This window comes from Lithobates pipiens, unplaced genomic scaffold, assembly GCF_037356315.1.
Source record: "Lithobates pipiens isolate NorthernLeopardFrog02 unplaced genomic scaffold, aLitPip1_a1.2 Scaffold_22, whole genome shotgun sequence".
Lineage (NCBI taxonomy): Eukaryota > Metazoa > Chordata > Amphibia > Anura > Ranidae > Lithobates > Lithobates pipiens.
In genome coordinates, this window is record NW_027507784.1 from 529,699 (window position 1) to 544,980 (window position 15,282).

Below are 15,282 nucleotides of genomic sequence, written 5' to 3' on the forward strand. Positions count from 1 at the left end.
GCTGCACTGGGGGGCAACACTGGCTGCACTGGGGGGGGCAACACTGGCTGCACTGGGGGGGCAACACTGGCTGCACTGGGGGGGCAACACTGGCTGCACTTATCTCTTTTATCATGTCCACAGTCTCTGACCATCTCCTGTACCATGTCGCCAGGCTCTGGCCACCTCCTGTACCACGTCCCCAGTCTCTGGCCACCTCCTGTACCACGTCGCCAGTCTCTGACCACCTCCTGTACCATGTCCCCAGTCTCTGGCCACCTCCTGTACCACGTCGCCAGTCTCTCTGGCCACCTCCTGTACCATGTCGCCAGGCTCTGGCCACCTCCTGTACCATGTCGCCAGGCTCTGGCCACCTCCTGTACCATGTCGCCAGGCTCTGGCCACCTCCTGTACCGTGTCACCAGTCTCTGACCACCTCCTGTACCATGTCCCCAGTCTCTGACCACCTCCTGTACCATGTCCCCAGTCTCTGGCCACCTCCTGTACCACGTCGCCAGTCTCTCTGGCCACCTCCTGTACCACGTCGCCAGTCTCTCTGGCCACCTCCTGTACCACGTCGCCAGTCTCTGACCACCTCCTGTACCATGTCGCCAGGCTCTGGCCACCTCCTGTACCATGTCGCCAGGCTCTGGCCACCTCCTGTACCATGTCGCCAGGCTCTGGCCACCTCCTGTACCATGTCGCCAGGCTCTGACCACCTCCTGTACCGTGTCACCAGTCTCTGACCGTCTTCTGTATAAAAATGTTTTATAAAAACAAACAGTTATTTTCGTTATCGGTGAGTTTCGGTATCGGTTTTGGTTTTCGGCCTAGTGTATTTTTAATTTTCGGTATCGGTTTCGGCACCAATAAAACCCATTCGGTGCACCCCTACCTGTAATAGTATATATCTCCTCTAATAGTATATACAGTATATATCTCCTCTAATAGTATATACATTGTTTATCTCCTCTAACAGCATATACAGTATATATCTCTTCTGCCTGTTATTCTCAGAGTGGATTAGAGATTTTGCTCCCCAACCATATGGTTGGTTATGTATATTTACCACTGCATAGAGATATTTAAGAATAAATTGACTTTAAAAAAAAAAAAAAAAACTTTACATATTAACTAAATTATACACCACACTTTTTTTTTTAAGGTTATTAACCGATTGAAAAGAAAAATATGCCAACTAATTGATTATGAAAATAATCGTTAGTTGCAGCCCTAGACTGGAGGGAGGAACATCATGGCCTATCACACCACCACAACTGGAAAGAACATGATGACCTACCACACCACCACGACTGGAGAGAAGAACACTATGACCTACCACACCACCACGACTGGAGAGAAGAACACTATGACCTACCACACCACCACGACTGGAGAGAAGAACACTATGACCTACCACACCACCACGACTGGAGAGAAGAACACTATGACCTACCACACCACCACGACTGGAGAGAAGAACACTACCACATCACCACGACTGGAGAGAAGAACACTATGACCTATCACACCACCACGACTGGAGAGAAGAACACTATGACCTACCACACCACCACGACTGGAGAGAAGAACACTATGACCTACCACACCACCACGACTGGAGAGAAGAACACTACCACATCACCACGACTGGAGAGAAGAACACTATGACCTATCACACCACCACGACTGGAGAGAAGAACACTATGACCTACCACACCACCACGACTGGAGAGAAGAACACTATGACCTATCACACCACCACTACTGGAAAAAAGATCATCATATACCACACCACGAGAGAACACCACCATGACCTAACACACCACAACTGGAGAAAAGAACATCATGACCTACCACACCACCACAACTGGAGAGAGGAACATCATGACCATCCCACCACAACTACTCAGAGCTGATAAATGTGCCAATCATACTGCGAGCTCTGCCCTCCAATAATGACATACCAGGTAATAGCGGCTCCATGCAATTAGCTTCAGCTGGTCTAAGAATCCGTCCCTGTTGCAAAAAATGTTCCAGGATGATACTAAGCCGTGACTGGTTAAGAGTGTCCATGACAACTGAGCGGACAGCTCTGTAATTTGCATAAAGGTGGAGGGAGGTGAGGAAAAGAAAGAGAAGGTAGGTTACCCTTAAAAGACAAAAAAAAGAAAACAGACTTTGATCAGACTACTAAAAATACCCAAATCATCAATATCTATGTGACAAGGAAGATGTGACAAAGCTTCTACACTTTTTCTAGTCCTACAAACCTGTCTCATCCGATATAACCTCCAAGTCCTACAGATCTGTCCTGACCGATGTCCCCTCCAATCCCTCACACCTCTCATATCTCTTCCCTCCGAGTCCTACAGACCTATCTCATCTGACATAATCTCCGACTCTCCACACCTCTCATATCTCTTCCCTCCGAGTCCTACAGATCTCTCCTGCCTGATGTCCCCTCCAATCCCCCACACCCGATCCCCTTCTCGTCCTACAGATCTGTCCTGTCTGATGTCCCCTCAGATCCTCAACACCTCTCATATCTCTTCCCTCCGAGTCCTACAGACCTGTCTCATCTGACATAACCTCCGACTCTCCACACCTCTCATATCTCTTCCCTCCGGGTCCTACAGACCTATCTCATCTGACATAACCTCCGACTCTCCACACTTCTCATATCTCTTCCCTCCGAGTCCTACAAACCTATCTCATCTGACATAACCTCCGACTCTCCACACCTCTCATATCTCTTCCCTCCGAGTCCTACAGACCTGTCTCATCTGACATAACCTCCGACTCTCCACACTTCTCATATCTCTTCCCTCCGAGTCCTACAAACCTATCTCATCTGACATAACCTCCGACTCTCCACACCTCTCATATCTCTTCCCTCCGAGTCCTACAGACCTGTCTCATCTGACATAACCTCCGACTCTCCACACCTCTCATATCTCTTCCCTCCGAGTCCTACAAACCTGTCTCATCTGACATAACCTCTGATCCTCCACACCTCTCATATCTCTTCCCTCCGAGTCCTACAAACCTGTCTCATCTGACATAACCTCCGACTCTCCACACTTCTCATATCTCTTCCCTCCGAGTCCTACAAACCTGTCTCATCTGACATAATCTCCGACTCTCCACACCTCTCATATCTCTTCCCTCCGAGTCCTACAGACCTGTCTCATCTGACATAACCTCCGACTCTCCACACCTCTCATATCTCTTCCCTCCGAGTCCTACAGACCTGTCTCATCTGACATAACCTCCGACTCTCCACACCTCTCATATCTCTTCCCTCCGAGTCCTACAGATCTCTCCTGCCTGATGTCCCCTCCAATCCCCCACACCCGATCCCCTTCTCGTCCTACAGATCTGTCCTGTCTGATGTCCCCTCAGATCCTCAACACCTCTCATATCTCTTCCCTCCGGGTCCTACAGACCTGTCTCATCTGACATAACCTCCGACTCTCCACACCTCTCATATCTCTTCCCTCCGGGTCCTACAGACCTATCTCATCTGACATAACCTCCGACTCTCCACACCTCTCATATCTCTTCCCTCCGAGTCCTACAGACCTGTCTCATCTGACATAACCTCCGACTCTCCACACCTCTCATATCTCTTCCCTCCGGGTCCTACAGACCTGTCTCATCTGACATAACCTCCGACTCTCCACACCTCTCATATCTCTTCCCTCCGAGTCCTACAGATCTCTCCTGCCTGATGTCCCCTCCAATCCCCCACACCCGATCCCCTTCTCGTCCTACAGATCTGTCCTGTCTGATGTCCCCTCAGATCCTCAACACCTCTCATATCTCTTCCCTCCGAGTCCTACAGACCTGTCTCATCTGACATAACCTCCGACTCTCCACACCTCTCATATCTCTTCCCTCCGAGTCCTACAGACCTGTCTCATCTGACATAACCTCCGACTCTCCACACTTCTCATATCTCTTCCCTCCGAGTCCTACAAACCTGTCTCATCTGACATAACCTCTGATCCTCCACACCTCTCATATCTCTTCCCTCCGAGTCCTACAAACCTGTCTCATCTGACATAATCTCCGACTCTCCACACCTCTCATATCTCTTCCCTCCGAGTCCTACAGACCTGTCTCATCTGACATAACCTCCGACTCTCCACACCTCTCATATCTCTTTCCTCTGCGTCCTACAAACCTGTCTCATCTGACATAATCTCCGACTCTCCACACCTCTCATATCTCTTCCCTCCGAGTCCTACAGACCTGTCTCATCTGACATAATCTCCGACTCTCCACACCTCTCATATCTCTTCCCTCCGAGTCCTACAAACCTGTCTCATCTGACATAATCTCCGACTCTCCACACCTCTCATATCTCTTCCCTCCGAGTCCTACAAACCTATCTCATCTGACATAACCTCCGACTCTCCACACCTCTCATATCTCTTCCCTCCGAGTCCTACAGACCTGTCTCATCTGACATAACCTCCGACTCTCCACACCTCTCATATCTCTTCCCTCCGAGTCCTACAGACCTGTCTCATCTGACATAACCTCCGACTCTCCACACCTCTCATATCTCTTCCCTCCGAGTCCTACAGACCTGTCTCATCTGACATAACCTCCGACTCTCCACACCTCTCATATCTCTTCCCTCCGAGTCCTACAGATCTCTCCTGCCTGATGTCCCCTCCAATCCCCCACACCCGATCCCCTTCTCGTCCTACAGATCTGTCCTGTCCGATGTCCCCCCAGATCCTCCACACCTCTCATATCTCTTCCCTCTGAGTCCTACAGATCTTTCCTGCCTGATGTCTCCTCAGATCTCCCACACCTTTTGCCCTCCTCGTCCTACACATCTGCCCTGATATCCCCTCAGATCCTCCACATCTCTACCTCTCCTCTTTCTACATATCTGTCCTGTCTGATGTCCCATTCAATCCTCCTCATGTCTATCCTCCTCAGTCCCATGTAACATTCACTGTGATCCTCCTCACACCTCATATCTCTCCTCCTCAGTCCCAGGTGATGTCCCTTCAGATCCTCCTCACACCTCATATCTTTCTTCCACGGTCTCTTGTGATGTTCCCTCAGATCCTCCTCACACCTCATAGCTCTCCTCCTCAATCCCATATAATGTCCCCCTCTGACTGTCACATCTCTCCTCTGTCCCATGTGATGTCCTCTGATCTTCCTCACACCTTATATGTCCCCTCCTCTGTCTCATGCGATGTCCCCTCTGATCCTCCTCACATCTCTCCTCCCCGGTCCAATATGATGTCCCCTCTGACCCTCACACCTCATATCTCTCCTCCACAGTCCCATGTGATGTCCCCTCTGATCCTCCTCACACCTCATATATCTCTCCCCTATACCCCTAGGGCCCCCCAGCTCATGCTCATGGTAGACTACAGGGAGGTAGAGAGAAAGCAGCAGACTGAGACAACAAAGAATAGTCAACGGTTGGGGCAACAAGCAGGTAAGGATAGTCAGAAGATAGCAAAAGGTCGGGGCAACAAGCAGGTAAGGACAGTCAGAAGATAGCAAAAGGTCGGGGCAACAAGCAGGTAAGGACAGTCAGAAGATAGCAAAAGGTCGGGGCAACAAGCAGGTAAGGACAGTCAGAAGATAGCAAAAGGTCGGGGCAACAAGCAGGTAAGGACAGTCAGAAGATAGCAAAAGGTCGGGGCAACAAGCAGGTAAGGACAGTCAGAAGATAGCAAAAGGTCGGGGCAACAAGCAGGTAAGGACAGTCAGAAGATAGCAAAAGGTCGGGGGAACAAGCAGGTAAGGATAGTCGAGGAACACGCCAAGGTTGGGATATGAAGCAGACAAGGACAGTCAAGAACACGCCAAGATCGGTAACTGGAATCAGACGTAGAACACACAACAAGGAGAACACAGAAGCCAAACACACAATATTGATCAGCAGAGGTGGCTTGCAGTGCACAGGTTAATATAGAGTTCCCTGATTGGGCCTGGCGTGGAGACATGCTTTGAGGAGAGATTACTTAAGCAGCCAGGTGAAGGACGGCTGGCCTCTTAAGCTGAACACATGGAGAGGTAAGCTGACAGGCAAACATTAGTGTAGATATATGACACTCCTCCTCCGATGATCTTCATTTTTTACCTTCCACTCTGGCTGAATTTACCCCGTTCGCTGCTCATCGCCTCCTCTGCTCCTCCCCATATCTGGAACATTCTCTTCCACACTTCTGTTTGTCATTCTTACAGACTATAGATAAAAATTTCCTCTACTTACCACAGATTTTCTGACACCAAAGGGACAACCAGAAGGCTGACGAGTAACCCGGCGAGGTTGACCAGCGTCTCCTGCATGAAGCACTCTGTGTTAGAGAGACAGCCCAGAGAGCGACGTGTAGACAGCAAGAAGAGAGAGTGATCCCTTCACATGATTTGTATGCTGAATGGATGAGGGGATCCAAACACTCAGAGCTGCACTATCAGACTCAGGAACCTTTTCATCCATTCATTATACCATTCCAAGGACCTCTAGCCCCCCAAAAAACAATAAATGAGACCACATGTTCACAATTCTTGTTAAGGACACAATCAAAAATCCGGACCTGATCAAAAAACCTCAATGACCTGATCAATAACCCCAATGACCTGATCAATAACCCCAATGACATGATCAATAACCACAATAACAAAATCAATAACCCCAATAACAAAATGATTACCCAGCTATAGAGGAATGTGGGCACAGCTCTTCACATGAGATGGGGAGGGGGGGTGGGGGGGGGGCTCAGCACTGACCTGACTCCCGTCTTTGGCACAGACATCCGCCATGTTGTCTCTTCTGGCTTGATGAACTGTAAGAGCGGCACGTGTGGCCCCTCCAGCAACCCCCACAATGCACTGCAGCAGAGAACACAGACACACCATTAGACATATATGCTGCCAGTTCTACCAAGACAGAGCCTAGAGTGCACCACTACTCCGCCATTACAGACCCAACCCCCACCTTATCCTTCTGCCCTATACTTCTCCCCTGCCCCTCCTCCACAGAGCCCATCCCTGCTCCATACCCCTCCCTTGCCCCTCCTCCAGAGCCCATCCCTGCTCCATACTCCTCCCCTGCCCCTCCTCCAGAGCCTATCCCTGCTCCATACTCCTCCCCCTCCTCCACAGAACCTATCCCTGCTCCATTTACATCCCCCTCCTCCACAGAGCCTATGCCTCCTAGGGGTGCAGTCCCACGGTATGCCTCCTAGGGGTGCAGTCCCATTCTATGCATCCTAGGGGTGCAGTCCCATGGTATGCCTCCTAGGGGCGCAGTCCCATGGTATGCCTCCTAGGGGGTGCAGTCCCATTCTACGCCTCCTAGGGGGTGCAGTCCCATTCTACGCCTCCTAGGGGTGCAGTCCCATTCTACGCCTCCTAGGGGGTGCAGTCCCATTCTACGCCTCCTAGGGGGTGCAGTCCCATTCTACGCCTCCTAGGGGGTGCAGTCCCATTCTACGCCTCCTAGGGGGTGCAGTCCCATTCTACGCCTCCTAGGGGGTGCAGTCCCATTCTACGCCTCCTAGGGGGTGCAGTCCCATGGTATGCCTCCTAGGGGTGCAGTCCCATGGTATGCCTCCTAGGGGTGCAGTCCCATGGTATGCCTCCTAGGGGTGCAGTCCCATGGTATGCCTCCTAGGGGCGCAGTCCCCTTCTACGCCTCCTAGGGGCGCAGTCCCCTTCTACCCCTCCTAGGGGCGCAGTCCCATTCTACGCCTCCTAGGGGCGCAGTCCCATTCTACGCCTCCTAGGGGCGCAGTCCCATTCTACGCCTCCTAGGGGCGCAGTCCCATTCTACGCCTCCTAGGGGCGCAGTCCCATTCTACGCCTCCTAGGGGCGCAGTCCCATTCTACGCCTCCACAGAGCCTATAGCAATGATGGCGAACCTTGGCACCCCAGATGTTTTGGAACTACATTTCCCATGATGCTCTGGCACTCTGCAGTGTACTGAAGCATCATGGGAAATGTAGTTCCAAAACATCTGGGGTGCCAAGGTTCGCCATCACTGGCCTATAGCCATCCCCCCCTGTACTCCCTCCACAGAGCCTATAGCCCTCCACCTGAACTGTCTTTGCAGAGCCTATACTCCTCCTCCCTCCTACCTATGCAGAGCCTATACCCCTCTCCTATGCACTGCCTTTGTAGAGCCTAGATTTCCTCCCCTCACTGCTTCCGTAGAGCCTATAGTGCCCCCCCCCCCCCCCACTGCCAACATAGAGCCTATAGCCCTCCATCCTCCTGAGAGTCTATACCCCTCCCCCCTGCATTGCCTCCACAGACCCTGTCTCTGTCCATTGCCCCTCCCACTGCACTGCCTCCGGAGATCCTTCTCAATTGTCCATCATAAAGAATGTGCACTAGCGTCTCCTGACCTTGAAGAGTCCAGCCGTGCACACCGTCAGAGTGAAGCATGATGGGAAGACAGGAGCCACAATCTCCATGAAGATTGCCATATCATTCAGCACATCGGCAAAAAGCCTAAAAAGAGGAAAAATACGGTCACAGCTGCATGGAAAGTCACCAACTAAAGATGAGGAGCAAGGTGCCCCGCAGGTCTGGAGATCCCAAAACTAACCGTCAAACATGTGACCATCTGTTAGATTAGAGACGTCAGAGGACAACATAAAAAGCGGGATGACATAGGAGGAGTCAGAGGAGAGACCAGATTAGTAGGATGGAGGGGAGGCTGGGGTTGGAGAACAAATAAAGCCATAGGAGGGTAGGCAGTTTTATGCATATTTGGCAATATCAGTAGGGTTGGAGGACAATGGGCGATATCGGTAGGGTCGGAGGACAGCGGGCGATATCGGTAGGGTCGGAGGACAGCGGGCGATATCGGTAGGGTCGGAGGACAGCGGGCGATATCGGTAGGGTCGGAGGACAGCGGGCGATATCGGTAGGGTCGGAGGACAGCGGGCGATATCGGTAGGGTCGGAGGACAGCGGGCGATATCGGTAGGGTCGGAGGACAGCGGGCGATATCGGTAGGGTCGGAGGACAGCGGGCGATATCGGTAGGGTCGGAGGACAGCGGGCGATATCGGTAGGGTCGGAGGACAGCGGGCGATATCGGTAGGGTCGGAGGACAGCGGGCGATATCGGTAGGGTCGGAGGACAGCGGGCGATATCGGTAGGGTCGGAGGACAGCGGGCGATATCGGTAGGGTCGGAGGACAGCGGGCGATATCGGTAGGGTCGGAGGACAGCGGGCGATATCGGTAGGGTCGGAGGACAGCGGGCGATATCGGTAGGGTCGGAGGACAGCGGGCGATATCGGTAGGGTCGGAGGACAGCGGGCGATATCGGTAGGGTCGGAGGACAGCGGGCGATATCGGTAGGGATGGAGGACAGTGGGCGATATCGGTAGGGATGGAGGACAGTGGGTGATATCGGTAGGGATGGAGGACAGTGGGTGATATCGGTAGGGATGGAGGACAGTGGGTGATATCGGTAGGGTCGGAGGACAGTGGGCGATATCGGTAGGGATGGAGGACAGTGGGTGATATCGGTAGGGTCGGAGGACAGTGGGCGATATCGGTAGGGATGGAGGACAGCGGGTGATATCGGTAGGGTCGGAGGACAGCGGGTGATATCGGTAGGGATGGAGGACAGCGGGTGATATCGGTAGGGATGGAGGACAGCGGGTGATATCGGTAGGGATGGAGGACAGCGGGTGATATCGGTAGGGATGGAGGACAGTGGGTGATATCGGTAGGGATGGAGGACAGTGGGTGATATCGGTAGGGATGGAGGACAGTGGGTGATATCGGTAGGGATGGAGGACAGTGGGTGATATCGGTAGGGATGGAGGACAGTGGGTGATATCGGTAGGGATGGAGGACAGTGGGTGATATCGGTAGGGATGGAGGACAGTGGGTGATATCGGTAGGGTCGGAGGACAGCGGGTGATATCGGTAGGGATGGAGGACAATGGGTGATATCGGTAGGGATGGAGGACAGCGGGCGATATCGGTAGGGTCAGAGGACAGTGGGCGATATCGGTAGGGTCAGAGGACAGCGGGTGATATCGGTAGGGATGGAGGACAATGGGTGATATCGGTAGGGATGGAGGACAGCGGGCGATATCGGTAGGGTCAGAGGACAGTGGGTGATATCGGTAGGGTCGGAGGACAGTGGGTGATATCGGTAGGGATGGAGGACAGTGGGCGATATTGGAAGGGTTGAAGGACAGTGGGTGATATCGGTAGGGTTGAAGGACAGTGGGTGATATCGGTAGGGTTGAAGGACAGTGGGTGATATCGGTAGGGTCGGAGGACAGTGGGTGATATCGGTAGGGTCGGAGGACAGTGGGTGATATCGGTAGGGTCGGAGGACAGCGGGCGATATCGGTAGGGTCGGAGGACAGTGGGTGATATCGGTAGGGTTGAAGGACAGTGGGTGATATCGGTAGGGTTGAAGGACAGTGGGTGATATCGGTAGGGTCGGAGGACAGTGGGTGATATCGGTAGGGTCGGAGGACAGCGGGCGATATCGGTAGGGTTGAAGGACAGTGGGTGATATCGGTAGGGTTGAAGGACAGTGGGTGATATCGGTAGGGATGGAGGACAGTGGGTGATATCGGTAGGGTCGGAGGACAGTGGGTGATATCGGTAGGGTTGGAGGACAGTGGGCGATATCGGTAGGGTTGAAGGACAGTGGGTGATATCGGTAGGGTTGAAGGACAGTGGGTGATATCGGTAGGGATGGAGGACAGTGGGTGATATCGGTAGGGTCGGAGGACAGTGGGTGATATCGGTAGGGTTGGAGGACAGTGGGCGATATCGGTAGGGTCGGAGGACAGTGGGTGATATCGGTAGGGTCGGAGGACAATGGGTGATATCGGAAGGGTTGAAGGACAGCGGGGAACAGCTGGTTCTGGAAAGGTCGTACACACAGCACTTACCTCCATCTCTTGGCATCACAGTCCAGCTGACTCCTAAGTAAAGAAAAAGCAGCCATGAATCTCAGGGTGGGGTCCCGGCAGAGCAGCTCCTTTATTGGCAGACGCCGGTCCTGCTAATGCTTAGATAAAACCGCTGAGTGGCAGTAACAGCTCTCCTAAGTATCAGATCCCAACAAACTGCCCCACACAAACATCAGACCCCCATTCCTGTCCCTCCCCCTTCCCTGAAATATAAACAGTCCAGACTCCCAGAGACTGGGAGCTTCATACCCTTTCATCCAGGCGAAGAGAATCCGTCCAACCATCCCAGTGCCATCTATAGAGAAGAGAGACTGCTTATTGGTGGGGGAAAACAGAAAAGGCAGACAATACAACGGTATGAGGCAATCTTTGTGTGTGCACCTTTCAGGATCCATGTGACTGTGGCCGCTGCGACTGTGGCTGAACTGTCACCCACACCTGATCCACGGAGAAGAGAATGAGTAGCCAACGAACCAGTCACACTGCTGGCAAAGGCCTGGGAAGGAGATGGAAATGGTTCAATCAGGCAGAATATAAACAAGGATGGACCAACCAAGGAGGATGCTACCAAGGCGGGTGCAATCGAGGATGGATCCAAAGAAAGACCGTGCAGCCAAGGAGCGACCCAGCCAAGGAGAGACCCAGCCAAGGAGCGACCCAGCCAAGGAGCGACCCAGCCAAGGAGAGACCCAGCCAAGGAGAGACCCAGCCAAGGAGCGACCCAGCCAAGGAGCGACCCAGCCAAGGAGAGACCCAGCCAAGGAGAGACCCAGCCAAGGAGAGACCCAGCCAAGGAGAGACCCAGCAAGGAGAGACCCAGCCAAGGAGAGACCCAGCCAAGGAGAGACCCAGCCAAGGAGAGACCCAGCCAAGGAGAGACCCAGCCAAGGAGAGACCCAGCCAAGGAGCGACCCAGCCAAGGAGAGACCCAGCCAAGGAGCGACCCAGCCAAGGAGCGACCCAGCCAAGGAGCGACCCAGCCAAGGGAGAGACCCAGCCAAGGAGAGACCCAGCCAAGGAGAGACCCAGCCAAGGAGAGACCCAGCCAAGGAGAGACCCAGCCAAGGAGAGACCCAGCCAAGGAGCGACCCAGCCAAGGAGCGACCCAGCCAAGGAGCGACCCAGCCAAGGAGCGACCCAGCCAAGGAGAGACCCAGCCAAGGAGAGACCCAGCCAAGGAGCGACCCAGCCAAGGAGAGACCCAGCCAAGGAGGGACCCAGCCAAGGAGGGACCCAGCCAAGGAGAGACCCAGCCAAGGAGCGACCCAGCCAAGGAGCGACCCAGCCAAGGAGCGACCCAGCCAAGGAGCGACCCAGCCAAGGAGGGACCCAGCCAAGGAGGGACCCGACCAAGGAGCGACCAAACCAGGTGAGAGAGCGTGAAGTGAAGAAGGATGATATGAAGGTAAATGCATATAGGGAGGTGTAATCAGAGAAGGTGGAATCAGAGGTGGAACGATGTAGGATGGAACCAAGGAGCGACCCGACCAAGGAGCGACCCGACCAAGGAGCGACCCGACCCCACCAAGGAGGGATCCAACCAAGGAGCGACCCGACAAAGGAGTGCAACCAAGGAGGGACCCGACCAAGGAGTGACCCGACCAAGGAGCGACCCGACCCCACCAAGGAGGGATCCAACCAAGGAGCGACCCGACAAAGGAGTGCAACCAAGGAGGGACCCGACCAAGGAGTGACCCGACCAAGGAGCGACCCGACCAAGGAGCGACCCGACCAAGGAGCGACCCGACCCCACCAAGGAGGGATCCAACCAAGGAGCGACCCGACAAAGGAGTGCAACCAAGGAGGGACCCGACCAAGGAGCGACCCGACCCCACCAAGGAGGGATCCAACCAAGGAGCGACCCGACAAAGGAGTGCAACCAAGGAGGGACCCGACCAAGGAGCGACCCGACCCCACCAAGGAGGGATCCAACCAAGGAGCGACCCGACAAAGGAGTGCAACCAAGGAGGGACCCGACCAAGGAGCGACCCGACCAAGGAGCGACCCGACCAAGGAGCGACCCGACCAAGGAGCGACCCGACCAAGGAGCGACCCGACCAGGTGAGAGAGCGTGAAGTGAAGAAGGATGATATGACGGTAAATGCATATAGGGAGGTGTAATCAGAGCAGGTGGAATCAGAGGTGGAACGATGTAGGATGGAGTAGAGGGTGGACGTCTCTCATTTGCAGTATAATTGCCCAGCAATACCTGGATGGTGTCCCACAGCTGATACGCCAAGTAGTCTTCACTCACGCTGTCTGGGAAGCCATGTGGGAGGAACAGAGACTGAAAAAAGGACAGAAAGTGTGAGGAGGACACTTATCACCCCATTAATACTACCCAGAGTAGAGATATAACCCCCCAACACACCTTTCTTCACCCCAATCACACATCCACCTGATAACCTACCTCTCCCCAGCATGACCAAGTCCTCTCCCCCTATTCCATGCTACCCTCATTCAGGGAACCCAATACCCTCAATCCTAAAAAAAAAAAAAAAAAAAAAAAACCACCGGGGGGCTTAATCCTGAACCCCCCCCCCCCATACAGTGTTCACCCTAAACAGAAGACTCACCACCAGGCAGTCCCGCAGGGAGCCGTATGTATTCCGAGCCGACTCCTGACATGTGATGCGCCCATCTTTATCCCGAAGATATTTCTGAATGTCTCCAGTGCCGTATCGTTCCGTGCAGACCACAGCCATGTCCCCGGATGTGACGTCACTAAGAGGACCCGCGTGTGACCGGAACAAACTGTGTGTGTGACAGAGAGGACAGACTGTGGGTGGTATGACCCCTGCACTCTATAGGACATCCTCCCGAACCTCGTACACGCTACATGTCCTACAGGACCTCTTCCAGACCCTCGCACACGCTACATGTCCTACAGGACCTCTTCCAGACCCTCGCACACACTACATGTCCTACAGGACCTCTTCCAGACCCTCGTACACGCTACATGTCCTACAGGACCTCTTCCAGACCCTCGCACACGCTACATGTCCTACAGGACCTCTTCCAGACCCTCGCACACGCTACATGTCCTACAGGACCTCTTCCAGACCCTCGCACACGCTACATGTCCTACAGGACCTCTTCCAGACCCTCGCACACGCTACATGTCCTACAGGACCTCTTCCAGACCCTCGCACACGCTACATGTCCTACGTGACATCCCCCCGCACACGCTACATGTCCTACGTGACCTCCTCCCGACCCCCGCCCTCTACATGTCCGACGTGCCAACCTCCCGACCCCCGCCCTCTACATGTCCGACGTGCCATTCTCCCGACCCCCGCCCTCTACATGTCCGACGTGCCATTCTCCCGACCCCCGCCCTCTACATGTCCTACGTGACATCCTCCCGACCCCCGCCCTCTACATGTCCAACGTGCCATCCTCCCGACCCCCGCCCTCTACATGTCCGACGTGCCATCCTCCCGACCCCCGCCCTCTACATGTCCGACGTGCCATTCTCCCGACCCCCGCCCTCTACATGTCCGACGTGCCATCCTCCCGACCCCCGCCCTCTACATGTCCGACGTGCCATTCTCCCGACCCCCGCCCTCTACATGTCCGACGTGCCATTCTCCCGACCCCCGCCCTCTACATGTCCGACGTGCCATCCTCCCGACCCCCGCCCTCTACATGTCCGACGTGCCATTCTCCCGACCCCCGCCCTCTACATGTCCTACGTGACATCCTCCCGACCCCCGCCCTCTACATGTCCTACGTGACATCCTCCCGACCCCCGCCCTCTACATGTCCTACGTGACATCCTCCCGACCCCCGCCCTCTACATGTCCTACGTGACCTCCTCCCGACCCCCTACATGTCCTACGTGACCTCCTCCCGACCCCCGCCTTCTACACGTCCGACGTGCCATCCTCCCGACCCCCGCCCTCTACACGTCCGACGTGCCATCCTCCCGACCCCCGCCCTCTACACGTCCGACGTGCCATCCTCCCGACCCCCGCCCTCTACACGTCCGACGTGCCATCCTCCCGACCCCCGCCCTCTACATGTCCGACGTGCCATCCTCCCGACCCCCGCCCTCTACATGTCCGACGTGCCATCCTCCCGACCCCCACCCTCTACATGTCCGACGTGCCATTCTCCCGACCCCCGCCCCCTACATGTCCTACGTGACCTCCTCCCGACCTCTACATGTCCTACGTCACCTCCTCCCGACCCCCGCCCTCTACATGTCCGACGTGACCTCCTCCCAACCCCCGCCCTCTACATGTCCTACGTGACCTACTCCCGACCCCCGTCCTCTACATGTCCGACGTGACATCCTCCCGACCCCCGCCCTCTACATGTCCGACGTGACCTCCTCCCGCCCTCTACATGTCCGACG

The 15,282-nt window shown here is 54.7% G+C and overlaps 1 protein-coding gene across 2 annotated transcripts in view; it reads right to left on the reverse strand.

The window, feature by feature from the left end:
* The window catches only part of RUSF1 (RUS family member 1), a 33,900-nt gene that overhangs the window by 15,166 nt on the left and 3,452 nt on the right, over window positions 1-15,282 (reverse strand). For both annotated transcript variants that reach the window (XM_077494025.1, XM_077494026.1), the window contains exons 2-10: window positions 13,499-13,676; window positions 13,132-13,209; window positions 11,304-11,418; window positions 11,172-11,217; window positions 10,902-10,934; window positions 8,374-8,479; window positions 6,754-6,855; window positions 6,236-6,306; window positions 1,947-2,131 (exon numbers count right to left, since the gene is read on the reverse strand). In XM_077494025.1, coding sequence (XP_077350151.1) covers window positions 1,947-2,131; window positions 6,236-6,306; window positions 6,754-6,855; window positions 8,374-8,479; window positions 10,902-10,934; window positions 11,172-11,217; window positions 11,304-11,418; window positions 13,132-13,209; window positions 13,499-13,676 — 914 coding nt within the window. The remainder of the gene's footprint in view (window positions 1-1,946; window positions 2,132-6,235; window positions 6,307-6,753; window positions 6,856-8,373; window positions 8,480-10,901; window positions 10,935-11,171; window positions 11,218-11,303; window positions 11,419-13,131; window positions 13,210-13,498; window positions 13,677-15,282) is intronic.